General features: G+C 37.9%; 1 protein-coding gene across 1 annotated transcript; it reads right to left on the bottom strand.

Annotated features, from left to right (window-relative positions):
• Window positions 1-4,369: 4,369 nt before the first annotated feature.
• On the bottom strand, window positions 4,370-14,789 carry slc37a3 (solute carrier family 37 member 3). Its single transcript, XM_042511578.1, has 14 exons — window positions 14,675-14,789; window positions 12,450-12,664; window positions 10,468-10,582; window positions 10,294-10,386; window positions 10,092-10,175; window positions 9,204-9,349; window positions 8,712-8,808; window positions 8,519-8,603; window positions 7,996-8,204; window positions 7,768-7,909; window positions 6,797-6,898; window positions 6,458-6,657; window positions 5,722-5,787; window positions 4,370-5,396 (listed from the first exon to the last, which is right to left on the bottom strand). The coding sequence occupies exons 2-14, from the start codon at window positions 12,524-12,526 to the stop codon at window positions 5,304-5,306; spliced, it is 1,509 nt and encodes a 502-aa protein (XP_042367512.1). The 5' UTR covers window positions 12,527-12,664; window positions 14,675-14,789; the 3' UTR covers window positions 4,370-5,303.
• Window positions 14,790-15,814: the final 1,025 nt, after the last annotated feature.

Below are 15,814 nucleotides of genomic sequence, written 5' to 3'. Positions count from 1 at the left end.
GACAGCTTCCCCCAGAAATAGTAAGAGCTAAGGAATAGCAGTGGGGGGAAGGACGGGGAAAAGGGACAAACTTTAATAAGGGAAACTTCACGAGAAAACGTCTCAGACCCCCTCTAGATCAAAGGATTTCTCCAGCCAGACAAGTGGCCTTCGATTCAGACTCGCTTTTGTCCGCCCCTCTTTAAAGCCTCTCAGCCAGTCTTTCAGGAACCAACCGCCTCAGTCTGCGAGAAATCGGCATGAAAGCAGTCGTTCATAATCATGTTAATTCTTTCAGGGCTCAACAAGGCGATGTTTCACAGATCTAAAAACAGCAAACATGGCTATTTGAATTGTTTTAAATGAGTCAGAATTACTTGTTTGTTTTGTCAGCTTTTCTTTGTGTGTGTGTGTGTGTGTGTGTGAGTGTGTGATGTTTGTGTGCACCTATCTTCTCAGACGAAACTTTCAAAGTCTATATTAACTTATTTCGAGTTTGTATCATTTTTTATGTGGGGATATAATTCTAAATTCCCCATTTTCTTTGGTATAACTAACTGTTATTTCTGAAACTATATCTTTGCACTACTTTAAACATTGTTGACAAGAGAACTATTTTTTTATGGTAATCTTAAAAAAAACCATACAACTACTCATTGAAAAACTGAGGCACAGATTAGGAATTTCTTGAGCTATTTTTTTTCCCTCCCTCAGACTTGTCCAACTGTTAAACAGAGTTTCTAACATTTTTCATTGTAGCCTTGTTAGTCTTCCTCAAGTTCATTAGGTGGAAAAAATAAGATCAAGAAAAACTAAAAATGATTAATGTCAAGACGAATCTATTAGTGTCTCATTGTGTCCAAGCAAACTTGGCTTTCGTAATTCACCTGTCGCAGCTATATCTAAATGTAGCGGTTTTTTTTGTTTTAAAACTTTGTATATGCATGAATGTATGATAATCTTTGTACACAGTTTGTAATAATTCCATTGTAATTTAATGTTGTTTTATGTACCTTTGCAACATGTAAGAAGTGTAATTGTATGTGATCAGAATCATATCCTTTTGATTTTATTTGTAAAGAAAATATATTGTTGGGTTGTTGGTGCACTGTTGCCTTTCATATTGTTGTTTTCATATAGCGTGCTCAAAATAATAAAACGAATGAATGAGATTGATACAAACTACAAAATACTTGTCTGGGTTTTTTTTAAAAGGTTTAAAGCCTTATGAACATGCATGGATTAAAAAAGCTGCTTTTCATAACATTTTGAAAAGCTATCACACTAATAAAGATAGATATATTACTCATTTTTTAAAAAAATCTCATTTCTTAGTTGATGTAAAGTTCATAATGTACTTCAAACTCAGTAATTGTAAACTAGCAAAAACTATTGGATTAGTTAGACATTTTAGTTGTATTACATCTGTCAAGCAGACACTGGAGATTTTTATTTTTGCTATATTTCTGCATTTTCCTTTCATTTTCTTTATTGTGCAATTGAATTTATTATAATATGAAATATGTTGTAAATTGCGTGTATACTGATAATCTCAAATATCCATGTGTTGAATGTATTCAATAAAGTTTGAGAGCAAAAAAGCGAACAAAAAAACACGGACTATTAAGGGAAGCAGAGAGGTTGGTATTTAAGATTTTTTTCTAGACTAGTAGCACCCCCTGGTGGGATTTTAATAACATTGCACACAGTCAATCATAAAGCAACTCATTAAGAAACTGGGCTGTATGAGCAGTAGAGAGACACAAATACTTTTAAAATTGGTACTAAATGACGAGAAAACAGAAAAAGTGCTGTGACATTCACTTACACTCAAGAAGTGGAAAACCTTCAACTCCCAGAAAGCACTGCACTGTACAGGACCAATAATGCTGCAGCCCACTGACCTCCGAATTTAGAGGTCGGATCTGGGAATGACATCTGAGTTGATAACGTTCCAGTATAACAAGTCAGTAAACCAAGCTGTTGTTAGCATTACGAGTTGTAGCTAGTGTTAACAATACCACTTCAGGCCAGCATAGTCAGTACTAGCAATACCAGTTGCTAACAACACATTATACTGTATTTTGCACATGCAACAATGAGCAACATGTCCACAGATAGAATCTGGACAGCACTGTGTGTAAAACTGTTTTAATGAGACACAAAGACAAGACAAAAAACTAATAAAAAGTACTTTCACTACTATTGAAGCCTCGAGCTGCCAAATTGGGATTTTGAGGTCAGAGTTGGTGAAGTTTCTCCAACTTTCCAAGTTGGAAATCCAACTTCAGGGGGCGTTCCAGTTGTAATGCTATGAAACTTGGCAATTTCGACATCGCAGTGCAAATGAAATCCACCGTAAATGCTCCTGCTTGGTGGGTCACGCAGTGCGCTTTGACACAGAAAACAATATGGCAACCTGCTTTTGCCCAGTTTTACCGTTCGAGTTTGGTCTGAGAGAGAATGAGTGTCGGGTCTCTCTCTTGATCTGCTTCTATACCCTTTGTTTTTTTTTTCCAAGTCAATGGTAAAGGGCAAACAAAAATGACAAAGTACAATCCGTTGGTTGAGCAACATCCCTCGAGCCATCTGCCTGCAGATGAGCAGGGAGATCTGGACGCTGGTCAGATGAAGGGACGTTTATCATACTACCCACACCGTTACGATAAAAAGCAAGTTGGAAATCCGCAAAGTTTCCCTTTAATAAAACTTAAAAGCTATAATTAGTAACGTTCAGAAAGAAAACACAATGTATCAGATCAAAGTATTACAAAAAATAAAAAAGTCTCCATATACACTTGCCACCCCTTTATCTTTTTCCAAACTGCTATAGTAAATCTCTTTCTTATGACTTAACTATCCTTTAGATTTTCGTTATCTGGACCAAGAACCGGGCATGTGTTTGTAACACAAAGTACTTTAACTGGAGTAAGAGCCTTATCGATGTAGAACTGTTGAGGAGCCTGTTTTTTCACTTTCTAAAAGAAGATATGCGCTATGCTTCATATGCCTGTTTGTGTGTATAAATATGTATGCATGTTAATATGTAGTATATCTGCAGTATAAATTTGTACGAGGTAAACTATTTAGTGGTTTGAATTGTGATAACAGTTCACTGGCCCTCTGTTTTCAGATAATATATTGTTAACTTTTGTTTTGTTCATTCATATATATGTATATTATATATACATATATATACATATATTTTTTAAAATGTTTTGACTATCATCTCATCGTAAGCATTACAATATTTTTGTATTTTCATTTTTTAAAATTTCTATATTTATTTATTTACTTGTTTCCTAATTTATTTAGTTTGTGTGTGTCCGGGGAGGGTGGGGTGTCTTTGCTTTAATGTCTCTGTTTATATTTACTGAAAAACATCTACATTAAATTTGGGGGAAAAGTTCACCTATTCAATAACTGCCTTATCTAAGATATTGTCTAGATAACAAAATTTGCAAAATGCAGTTTGCATTTATTTAAAATGAAATCTTGCATTTACAGTTGTTAAAACTAGACATAAATAAAAATAAAATAAAACATAAACCACAGATAGTGTTACACATTCCACATAAATTTCAATTTACATTCTGCTACAGTTGGCAAGTTCAGAGACATCGGATGTTCACTTCTCATTTTAAGCTCCAGTGCTTGAGGTTCAGCAGAAGGAGAACATCTCATACCAGAAATGATGACACAATGATGCCTCGCTGTCATACTTCATAAATGTTAAAAACACTTTACATGATCTTCAAGCAACGGAGCAAACTAGCCGTTGTGTTTTTTGGCCTCAGTGGCTGGAAAATTACAAATTCTGGGCTCTTACTTTTAAAAAAAAAGAGTATTTAATTAAATAATTCTATTAGACAGCATAAGCATGAAAGATGGAGACAGAGGGATGACATGAAGCAAAGTGCCCAGGCAGGAATCAAACCTGCGGCCACTGCAGCAAGGATGTAGCCTCTGTACATGGGGTGCCCGCTCTACCAAATGAGCTACTAGGCGCCCCAGTTTCTGGGCTCTTGTTATTGATTTAACCAAAATGATACAAAATTGATGGCTGTTTCCTGATGACAGTGTCTAGTTAAGTAGACAACCTGTCAAAACATTAACTGGCATACGGATGGTGTAGTATGATCATTTTTTCCACACTGATCATGAGCAGTAATAATGTAAAAGACAAGTACTTCACCTCCACTGGCCTTAAAAACATCAATAATGAATCTGTTGAGAAACAGATTCAAATTCCTCAAACGAGCGTGCAAATATGCAGCTTTCGCTACAAACAAGCAAAACTTGTTCTTCTGCAATGTCAGTAGGCAGTTTGCACCAGAATGTGCTTTAGGCATGCGGCACTGTAAACTAAAAGTGTAAGACGAGACAAGGGTAGATTTTCTCATCATGTGTCAGTCAGTTTTTGTTTGTGTAGGTTTCCACAGCGATAGTGTGTGACTTAAGACACTTAAATTTTAAAAAGGAATGAGCAGATACCGGTCGATGATTGACACATATATACAGCATTGAGAGAACCAGTCCCCACATACAGTATTATAGTTTCCAACCCTTCTTACACAAAACTGTACATAAGGGAAATCAAGTGGCTGAAAGGTGAAAGTTTCCCAAAACCCAGCTAAGATCTGAGTGCTAACTAAAATATTCAATTTGATTACTATACTACAGTGCAATATTCATTATCTTGACCAAAAACAATAAGACTATCATACATATCTACAAATGCTGACAATAAATTTCTAGATTAGTTATTATTCACATTCTTCAGGCAATCCCAACCCCCAAATTGTCTCAGAGGGCCTGATCTTTAAGTTAAGAAGTTAAAAACTTCTCTGATTTAAAAGGCCAAAATTCATTCAACTAGATTTAAGATGCATTTACATTTTTTAAAAAATTACATTTAACATCCATTTCAATCCTAAAATATATACAGTGGTACATTCTGTGATGGCCCTGCAAGGCCTCAAATCACAGACTGGAGAGCGAGGTCCCTTTTAAAGCCTTTTTCAATCAGGCACTTCAGCTCAACCTCTAAATCCTCACACTAAAAAAGTGTACATCTACATTTTTTTTTATCTTTTAGGCAGTGGATAAAACTTCAGCATTGTGCTCCAAGACTCTCTAACTGCTTACATTGGTGTTTATAGACAAACAGTGGTCATTGTGGGAGTTTAACTCTCGAACTCTGTGAGAAACATCATCCCACAAATCTTTCAACCTCCCAAAACTCACCTAAAAGGTACCGTTTGTGAGCAGCTCTGTTGTCACTGAGAGAGTAGGATCATTACCGCTGGCAGATGTTGACACTTTCACAGCTGGCGCCGCAGCGCTTGTCTGTCTCTCCACATGGCACACACCTCTTTGAAGAGCAAGGGCGTGATGAACACAATGCTGCCCCCTGTCTGTAACAAAAAAACCCAAAAGGACAGGTGTCAAAGTGTTTTAATGAGTGGCAACCTCTCAGGCTGAAAAATAGAGCCAAAGCTCAAGTGCCAAAAAATGCAGTTTCTCTAATGGCCACTTGTTGGTGGCTCCAAAAGTGAGTCAATCCCCAAAAAATCCCATGTTAAAATACCAAACAATTTGACTCGTCTCATAGTTGGAGAAAGACACTTGTTACTAATAACATTAACAATGTCTCTATTCATTAACTGTGCTTTTCCTACTGTGACATGTCAAAATGTCATTGTTAAAAAGGCCGACTGGAATTCCAGGCAATCATCTTACCATGACCACGAAGAAGTTGAACACACACATCCAGCCCAGCTTGCTCTTAATAAGGGACACCAGGTACTACAGGATGACAGAGAAATGGATGCACGAGTTAAATTTTATCATTATGAAAGTGATATTGCAAAAATAAAGTCCAAAGTAAAACCACTGCAGTGCTCTCATAGTTGACATCCATTCAGAAAATGTAACTATTTCATAATGCAACAGCCCCACCTCTGTAAACTGTTTTTTTTTTACATAACTAGGTCAACCGACAAGTCGATGAATACTTACATAACCTGACGATAAGTAAAAACAAGTAGATTTGAAAGTGCAAGCTTACCTGCATGCTCTGGTATAAAAAGCAGATGAGATGACATTTGCCTTTTATTTGAAGGGTCAAAGAGTGATGTTAACTAATTTATATTTTTCTTAGACATGAGCTCAGACCTCTCCATCCTTCTGTTCATCCTCAGAGACCCCCCCTCTGGTACAGAAACTCCTTTCACTTCCACCATAAAGGTGAGATGAGCAAAAGAAAGTGGATGAGCAGTTTACTGATCACAGACTAAATGTGCCAAGTTCTTGACACAGCTGTTCTTTTTCTGTCCCCAAACACTATTTGAATCATCGTCAAGAATCGATAACAACTGGATTTTATCGGCAGAATCGGAATTGATAGAGGTGAACCAATGCCGAGCTCTAATAACAAACAGTTTGTCCGTATATAATATCTTGTATTTTTGTTCACCTGTCCTCCAGCAGCTCCAATACTCCCAGTTCCATCCACTATACCAGTGACAGTGGCCAGAGCCTCCTGACTGCCCCTCAGAGCCTCCTGTCTCCCCAGGTCAGCAGATATGGCGGAGCTTATCATATTCGATGGACCGCCAATGAAGAAACCAGTTATAGCCAACAGCACGGCGTTTATCACCTGGTCATTAGGTGAGTCTGACGAGGATGGAGAGAGAGAGAGAAGTGTGATGCTGTAGTAATACCAACATCAACCTAATAGAATTAGATTTTGGTCAACTGTTGCCGATTGATTTACTGTTAATGAATTTATTAACTAGCCATAAAATATACTCACGGCTGTATCCCACCAGGGATCCCATCGCCAGAAGCAGACTAAGGGCCAACACTGGAGCTCTCTTTCCCATGAAGTCAGAAATCAAACCCTGAACTGTCCCTCCTGACACGGACACAAAATGACGGACAGAAAAATACAGCTGAAATCCAAACTCTAAGGATGTTTAAGTTTAGCAAACTTAAGCAATTGTGAATAAGGTTAGAAAACATTGTAGTAAACAAGCCACTGTGGTCAGCTTCCTGGATCAGAGAATATAACTTATATGATTTAGGTACAGTGAGAGGTTCTTCAGGACACTGGGGTCTTTTTGTAGTAGTGTTGCTGTATCAGGAAGTGTTAACTCTAGGTATACATTTAACAGCTTTGTGTTTAGATTGTTAGTACTTTTTAGTATCACTATTACATCTCTCCATTTTATTTCAGTTTTATCTTTTCTTACATTCTATTTCTACAATTTTTAAAATTAATTTACTTAATTAATTTTATTCTAGTTTATTCCATTTTTTTGTTTTTTAATTTTATCATATATATTTTTTCTTATCACACACACACACATATATATTTATATGTAAGATGGAAAATGTAATAAATTATATATATTATATATATATATATATAATTTATTATCTTTTCAATCTTTTTTACATATTTTTTTCTGATCACATCTCTGTCTGTCCATGTACAAAGGTTATCACAACTAAGTGAACTACATAAGATATTACTCAATAATTTGGGGTGAGATTAAATGCACATCAGTGCATTTGATAAAAAAAATTATATTTTAATCTAACAAAAAAGCTTTGACACATGAACATGATCTGGTCTAACAACCAATGAAATCAAGTGGGTTTATTCCGTACCAGTATTAATATCCCTTTAAAAAAGTGATCATTTTTAAACAACTCCAGTTTCAACGAGACTATGATTAAATGAAGTATGGGAGAAAATGCCTAAATCTCCCTGCTGCTCACCGATGATTCCTCCGACATCATACCACACAGACAGGCGGTCGGCCTCAGCCTCCTTCCAGTGGTAGTTGTTGCTCAGGTAGAAAGGAAGCCAGAAGAAGAAGGAGTAGTTGACCAGCTTCAGACACGCATAGGCCAGTGAATACTGCAGTACAAAAACATGTATTTCTGTCATTTAATCTCCGTTTGTTGAGATGTATTTCTGTTGATTTGCTCGAGATGTGGACTCACAGGTAGCACTCCAGGCAGACAGAAAGCCTGGCAGAAGCCGATGGCTCGAGGAGTTTCGTCCAGAGGTTCGTCCGGCTGCTGAACGGAATGGTGTGTTCTCCCGTACACCTCACCCTCCACCTCATCCTCCTCGTCACTCATCAGAGGCCTGTGGCTGTCTGTGTCCGTCTCCACTGGACTCAATCCAGTCTCTGACTCCAAGCTCAAACCTGACACACACAAACGCACATTTAACTTTCCCAAATTCAATCAATTTAGGCAATCAAGACACTTAACTGCTTTTATTCCAAGTTCAAAATGGCTTCTGTGGGAATGAGGTCAATTTGAAGTGCACATAGAGTCAGGCTTAAAAACTAATGGCAGTGCAAACACACATAAAAACACTTAATCAGGAATTAAGATTTCATCTTGAAAATTTAGGCTGTTATCTCAGTAGCACTTTGAGGTAACGTTGGGATGCACCTGGAAACACTGAATCTACACAAACAACACGTTTTTCTGACATGTTCCTTGCTGTCCTTACCGACTTCTTTTGGGGAGGTAAGCAAGCCGAAGAACACCACCACCCCACCAGCAAACTGCACCACTGAGGTCACCAGGAAGGCATACTGCACACAGCAACATATGGTACGCTACATCAGCATTTAGTTGTGGTTAAAGGTTTCAATAATGTGTGTTTGTGTGTGTGTTTGTGTGTGTTTGTGTGTGTTTCTTACCTCATATCCATACTTGAGCACACTAGAAGCCAGAAAAGCCCCCAGGATGTTGCCTACAGAGGCACAAGCACTCCACAGGCCAAACACAAAGCCACGACTGGAAAACATCATAAAGTTCAATTAGAAAAAGTTATAAATGTAAAATCATTTTATTGGTCAATTTTAAGATAAATACACTTCAGAACATACGATATTTTACTAAACACAACGTCACAGGTAGCTCAGCCTTATGCCATTTTTATATTTAGCAATTTCTGTCCTGTCGCTGAGGAAAACCGGGTCTAAATGGCGTCTATGTTATGGCCGCAGCCCCGGTGAATGAATGTCATTGTGCGAGAGTGAGCGTGTGTGTTTCCGTGTGTGGGTGTGTATCATAAAGCTCCTTTTGACAGGCATGACTAAATATTTCTAGGCTGGATAGATGTTGCAGTTGTAATATTTGAAGAAATGTCAGATAAAGGCAGGTTTTGTAAACAGAGGAATGTCACGCACCCCGTCTTGCCGAACCAGTTGCCCATGACGGCAACCACGCAGGGCCAGACGGCTGACTGCAGCAGGCCGTTCAGCACCCACAGCCCACAGTACAGATAGATGTTGTAGATGTGGAGCCATTCAGTGAGAGTGCCAAACACAAACTCCTGCAAACACACAGACAGCCACAGTTGTATTCCAGAAATATGATAAACTATTCAATGTACTGGGAACTATGGAAGCCCATAATGAGGAAACCTTCTTGGAATAATGTGTGAGTATCTTAAAATTCTTATTACTTTGAGAAGGTTTTTCATTATTTTGAGAGACTGTCTCACAACTTTGAGAAGTATTTCAATATGTTGAGATACTATGTCATTATTTTGATGAAGTTTTTCATTACTTTAGGATGTTTTTTTCATTATTCTGAGAAAGTTTGTTATTATTTTGATCAGGTTTCTCATTATTTTTATAAGGCTAATTACTTTGAGAAGTTTTTCATGATTTTGAGACATTTTTCATTATTTTGAAATACCAAGTCATTTTTTTGAGAAAGTTTTTCATTAGTTTATGATACTAAGTAATTATTTTGCGAATGTTTTAATTTATTTGAGATACTAAGTCATTATTTTGAGATTTTTTTCATGAATTTGAGATACTAACTCAACATTTTGAGCTACTGAGTCATACATTTGATAATGTTTCTCCTTATAATGACTTAGTTTTCCCTTTTTTCCATCACATTGGTGTAAATGGGCTTCCTTAGCAAACAAATGTTAACTGGTCTTTCATATTTAATTGAGACACTATTCATCAAAAGCATGCAAACTTTACCACTTCACACTAACAAAAGAAAAAAATCTTAAAAAGAATTAAACACACAGCTGAGCACAAAGTCTATGTACTCACCACTGCAGCAGAGCCACACAGGCCGAAACAGAGCACGTAGCGCAGGTTCACTCTGTCCCCGATCACACCACTGAGATACAGACCCTGTGGACAGGACCAACACAAAGTGACACCAATGACACATGAAGATCGAAATTTCTGTAGCAGAAGTCACTTCTCTCAGAAGCTTGTTACACTCATGATAATCATGTTTGCTACGCACCACTGCATATGAGAAGAGGAAGATGGAGTCCAGGGCTCCCAGGAACAGAGTGGCCTGCCTCTCATCTGCAAACAGACGATTGTCCTCCCATGTCTGCCGCGGTCAAAACAACACAGTAAATTATATACAGTTTATCTACAACTGACGTTTAAATGTTCTGCTGCTGCTCAGTACCTCGCCAGGAGAGTAAGCTGCTGCGCTACCATTCTGGACAGACGGCGTCCACTGGGCTGAGATGCTGACTTTCACATTGCTGAACGTCTTCCTGGACGCATGTAGCAACACATAGCTAGAGAGACAGAATAGAGTTTTACCCAGCAAAGTCAAGGCAACAGGAATTTGACAGAGATTCATCTAAACCATCCATGCAGTGTGAATAGATAAAATGTTTTCAGCTAGAGGGGATGCTGAGCACTGGTAAATAAACCGGCACAAAAATTCTTGTTCTGTTCAACATCGGTTTAAGTACTAATGGCTGGAAAATGGTAATTATTTATATAATAATATCATAATACACTATATAACCTAGTGATAGTTGTCTGGGGCTACCTAGGGTAACATAAGGCATGAAGAAGGTTAAATTCCAAAGTAGTAGTGGTTCAATTATGCAAAAAAATTACAAGAAACACTGGAATGTAACATCATTATCTATGACACAACAAATGTCTGAAATCCTATGTGAGCCAAATATTTTCTGCTGAACAGCAGATTTCACTGCGTGCTGCTCCCTGCTGCAGACGGCACTTTACTCCTGATAGCAGTGTTTTGATATGACCGCACACGTGTGATACCACATCTACTGTAATTAAAGATTAACAGCACTGACTGACGTCAACATATGGCATGAAACTTACTGGGTGCCCATAAATTAAATTTATATCTTGCTCTGTTAACTCTGCTATGCATCCACCATGAATAGGGTTTAATAAATGTATATAAAATGAGTTTGATAAAAAGCAATACTGATGCAAACATGTTATTGAAACATGACTGTTATAAAAGCATCTCCTATTTTTGTTTTATTTTCACAACAAGAAGTTTTACAATTCATTTTCCCTACTTTTAAGCCCTAACCTGTGTGGCAACCCTGCCTATTGGAAATCAGTACTTATTGTCCATGTTATCTTGACCTCGTCTGGCCTGGGTTAACCTTGCCTGATAAACCTTTCACCTAAATTTACAGCTCATATTTATTCACAGTGTGGCTTCCTCTTGTTCAGCTCTGCTACCTTCTTGTGCTTTGCTCTTTTGTCTCACTGGGATTTGAGTAGCTAGCTGTTGTTTTTTTTTTTTTTTGTAAAAATCATTTTGACTTGAATGGACTTTTTCCAATTAATCCCAACTAAAGAAATAGGCTCATTGATGATAATCTTAAAAACAAAACACAAAAGTCTTATTAAGTCATACTAGACAGGTCAGCTGTACCTGTCTAGCCTTCATTGGGTTTCCAGTTACTCTGAGGACATGTCTGGTATCACAGGGTCATCTAGAAACTAACATTTACAATGGTAGCAGGTTTGAGAAAGCCCTTTAAAAGAATACTTTCTTTTCAAATTGACCATTTGTAGATCAACTTATCTCACTGTTTTAGGTTAAATTTGTGAAGAAAATGTTTTTCTTGCATGCTTCTTTGCAAGGTGAAAAAAAAAGAATCCAAAAATGCAGGACACTATTGGTAAAAAAAAAAAAATCCATTTACAAACACTCAAACAACTCGTGCAGTATAAAACAAGTCTCATTATCAAGTCTTATGCTCAGTACTTTCTCTCAATACTTGCATTTTTGCGAAAACCTTTTTCTTTAAAACACTTACAGTTACAAGTAGTGTGGATTCCACTGAGTCGCCTCAATGCTTTATGAGACTGTTTTTGCAGAAGTGTTTTAAATTGTAAGGTTTTGTGCAATGCATGTGTTTGTGAAGAACTGAACATGCAACTAGAGAAATGAGGTCTGGTTTATTCTGCATGAGCATGAGTGAGAATTTGCAAACAGATGACATTTCTGCTGATGTTAAACTTGGACCCCGTTCACTGTAATTCATCAACAATTTTCAATTTTTTGAATATGTTGATATGTTGAATTTTCAAAAATTCAACATATGGTATACAAATGGTCATTTTGTGGGTGAAGTGTTCCTTTAAGATGACCTAGATTACCTAAAGAAGGTGAGGAGGAAGGCAACCAGATGATGATGAGTGTACTGTGACAGGCAGCCACAGCACGAGGGAGGCATCACAGGGGCGGCTGGGGGGAGGAAGAGGAGATGGAGGACGAGAAAGGAGGTGGTGGTGGTAGTGGAGGTCTTCAGGGGGAACGGCAACAGGACAGGGAGGGGGTTCAGCTATAGTGTTCCACTATGACAAGCACATCACTGGGGAATAACAAAGAAAAGACAGCAGAGGAAATCAGTGTTAAAATGCTCAACTGTACTAATACCGGACAACAGCTTACACAAAATATTACGACAAGAGAAGACAAACTTTTTTGTTTCCCAAGATGAAATTCAAGTCTTAACAGCTCATGCAGAATACTAACATCAGCAATATATTAGTAGTCCTTTGAAGGTTGATTGAGAACATAAAACTACTATATTTATGTATGAGTGAAAATTCAAGAGTGTAACATCCCAACGATTAGTGTGCACTGTTTGAGTTCACCCGAGATTGTAGTGACCAGCACATGATTATTTTACCTCATTCCACCAGTCCTCCATAAATCCCGTACTAGAAAAGGCAATACTAGCTTGTACAAAGTATCCATCCTTTTGAGGAATTAATGATATGAATAGATTACCTGGTCTGAATGCTGGGGTGTGTACTGGCACCCACAGGTATCAATGGGCCCAGTGTGTGCAGCCTGCCTCTGAAACCATTACACCTCCCCCACCAGGCTGTTCAGCTGTAAGGGTGCAATGCCCCATGGTGTTTACACAAGACTCTACTACCTTTTCCAGTCTCGATAAGAGTCTGTTTCAGCTTGGAGTATCTGCTGATACTGACTACTGATCCACTACTGGTGCTGTCACTCCCCCAGATTTGAAATCTGTGCACTTAACAGTGTGGAACTGGTTAGACTTGTGTTTTAGAAAAGAGCTGAGGTTACTGCGGTGTGAAAACTGGTACAGTGACTAAATTAATGTGACTGTTAATGCAAACAAACATTCTTTTTTTTATGATACTGACAAATAAACTGTCTATAATGTGGCTTGTTTATGCCGTTATTTTGTGGCCAAAGTCGAAAATGATGGGAACCACTTGTCTGAGAAATACTGACATGAAAGTCAATTGCCGCACTTTCATTTCCTAGATGAATAATTTCATCATCAGCCAAAGTTTTTCACATGACTGTTACTCCACCCACGTAATCCTGGCTATTAACTTGGCTGCAAGTGAGGGAGTGAGTAAAGCACTTACTTTGAGACAAAGTGTCCGACCTAAGTTTGAGTGAATCCACCTCAGCAGGACAGATCCTGCATTAAAGCGGTTCATGCAATTAAATTAATTTTCTGTCAATTAATTAATCATTTCAGCTCCACTGGGTACTGTTGCATAGTTTATCTGATTAAAAAACAAACAACAACAAAAAATTTATGAGCTCTTCATATATTTTGAATGCAAAAATCTAAACTTTTAAAGTTAAATACAATATTTCCCTCTGAAATGTAGTAGAATAAAAGTAGGAAGTGTCATGAAAGAAAATACTCATGTTAAGATAAGTACCTCCAGTATAGTAAAAGTACAGTACCTGATGTACTTCTTTTAACTCCACCTCTGCCTGTCTCAGCATGTAACCATTCGTTTAGCAACACACCATCTTATCTGTTACAGGCAGGTAAATGCTCACCTGCAAAAGTACTGGCCGGTGGCCATTTTCAAAGCCCTGCAGATATGTTAACTGACAGGTGGGACTATGACACTGTACACTTCATACAACACACCAAACTAAAAGCGAACATGTAAGCAGGAGGATCTGTTCAAAGGACGCCATTAATTTTCTGCAGATTTCAGACCAGCCTTGTTTGTACCTCTGTTTTTATTACTTTAATGTGAAGGGAATGATTTAAATGGTTCGTAGAAGAACCACTCATCTCTTAGTTGTAGTACAGCAGTAAATGAACACATATTAATGGAATATTTTGTATTTTCTCGCTCTTTTAGGGAGCATTTTACACTTCTTCTCCCACAGCTGTGCATCTCTGCCTCACTGAGAGACACAACGTTAGCTAGTTTTAACGTTACTGGATTGAAAGAGCCTGAAGCTAAACGGACATTTCCGGGTCCGTTACACGTTTAAAAATCACAACACACACCTACGAAGAAAAAGCTGCCGGTTACAGTTTCGTGCTCTTAATAAACACACATAAAACAAAATGTTTTCTTACCTCTTTGCTCGTGTTGCCGTTAGCTGCGTTACTCTCGGTGTGGCAACAATTTGTGTTTACTGCTGCTGAGGACTCCTCCTGTGTCACGGGCGCTGCTGCGCGTGGAGCTCAGCGGCGCTCTGCTGCCACCAGCAGGACAGGAGGGGGACAACAGGCCTGATCAACCGAGGACAGGAGGGGGACAACAGGCCTGATCAACCGAGGACAGGAGACAGCAGCTGTTCAGCTTTCACCTGTCACAGAGTTTAAAAACTGCCCCGCCAAAAACACTCCAGTCCACTGCCTGACGCTGCAACAGACATCCAGCACTGAACTTTAATACTGGTAAGTGTTTTTTCCAATGATAAAAAAGTTGCTTTGCTCAATATATATGGGTTTTAAACTGTTTGTCGGCTCCATTTTTTAAGAGATGGTTCTATAGCAACATTTTATACAATATAAATATATATAAAATTGAGCAGGCTGATTTGCCAATAATATGTTGGACTTGTGTTAATGTGTATTTTGTTACAATTTTTGAAAAATTATCAAACAATAATTTGGCAGCACTCCTGCAGTAAATCGGAGGACCCTCCTAGGGGTTGCTGACCTCCTGTTGAAGACCCATGTTATATAAGATTAGACGTTGCACCAAATTGCCATTGTAGTTAAATTATTACAAGGTATTATATAAAATCAACAGCATCATAAAAGGACTCAAAGGTTTCATTGTTGAATATGCATATTAAAGTGCAATGCAGCATGGGCAGATTATGGGACAATGAGCCCTCGGGCATGGCTATGCAAAAGGCCCCACCACCTCTCCTACATGGTTTGCCTCTTTTTGTTGTTGTTTGGTGTCTTTTTGTAGTCATTTAGTGTATCTGTAACAATATTTTGTGTCCTTTGTGGTTGTTTTGTAGTTATTTTATGTATGTAGTTATTCTTAAACATTTTTTTCTTTTCTGGTTGTTTTGTGTCTCTTTAACATAGTTTAGTTTCTTTTACCTGTTGCTTTGTGTCATATTGTGGTTGTTTTTACCTTTTATGTAGCTATTTTGTGTCTCTGACATTACTTTGTCTCTCTATGTGGTTGTTTTTCCTCTTTTTATATTTTTTTTGCAGCTCTAAGATATAGAAGGATTAAATTTAAGCTAAAAA

The sequence above is a fragment of the Plectropomus leopardus genome, chromosome 22 (genome assembly GCF_008729295.1).
Source record: "Plectropomus leopardus isolate mb chromosome 22, YSFRI_Pleo_2.0, whole genome shotgun sequence".
Classification (NCBI taxonomy): domain Eukaryota; kingdom Metazoa; phylum Chordata; class Actinopteri; order Perciformes; family Serranidae; genus Plectropomus; species Plectropomus leopardus.
The sequence above is the reverse complement of the archived record's forward strand: the minus strand, read 5'-3'. Positions and strand labels throughout refer to the sequence as shown.

Coding starts and splice junctions, on each gene's coding strand:
- slc37a3 (XM_042511578.1), bottom strand. CDS start 12,526: ATGCCTCCCTCGTGCTGTGGCTGCCTGTCACAGTACACTCATCATCAT. Junction 10,387..10,467: donor CAGCTTACTCTCCTGGCGAG/GTACTGAGCAGC, acceptor TGACCGCGGCAG/ACATGGGAGGACAATCGTCT. Junction 5,397..5,721: donor TCAACTTCTTCGTGGTCATG/GTAAGATGATTG, acceptor TTTTTGTTACAG/ACAGGGGGCAGCATTGTGTT.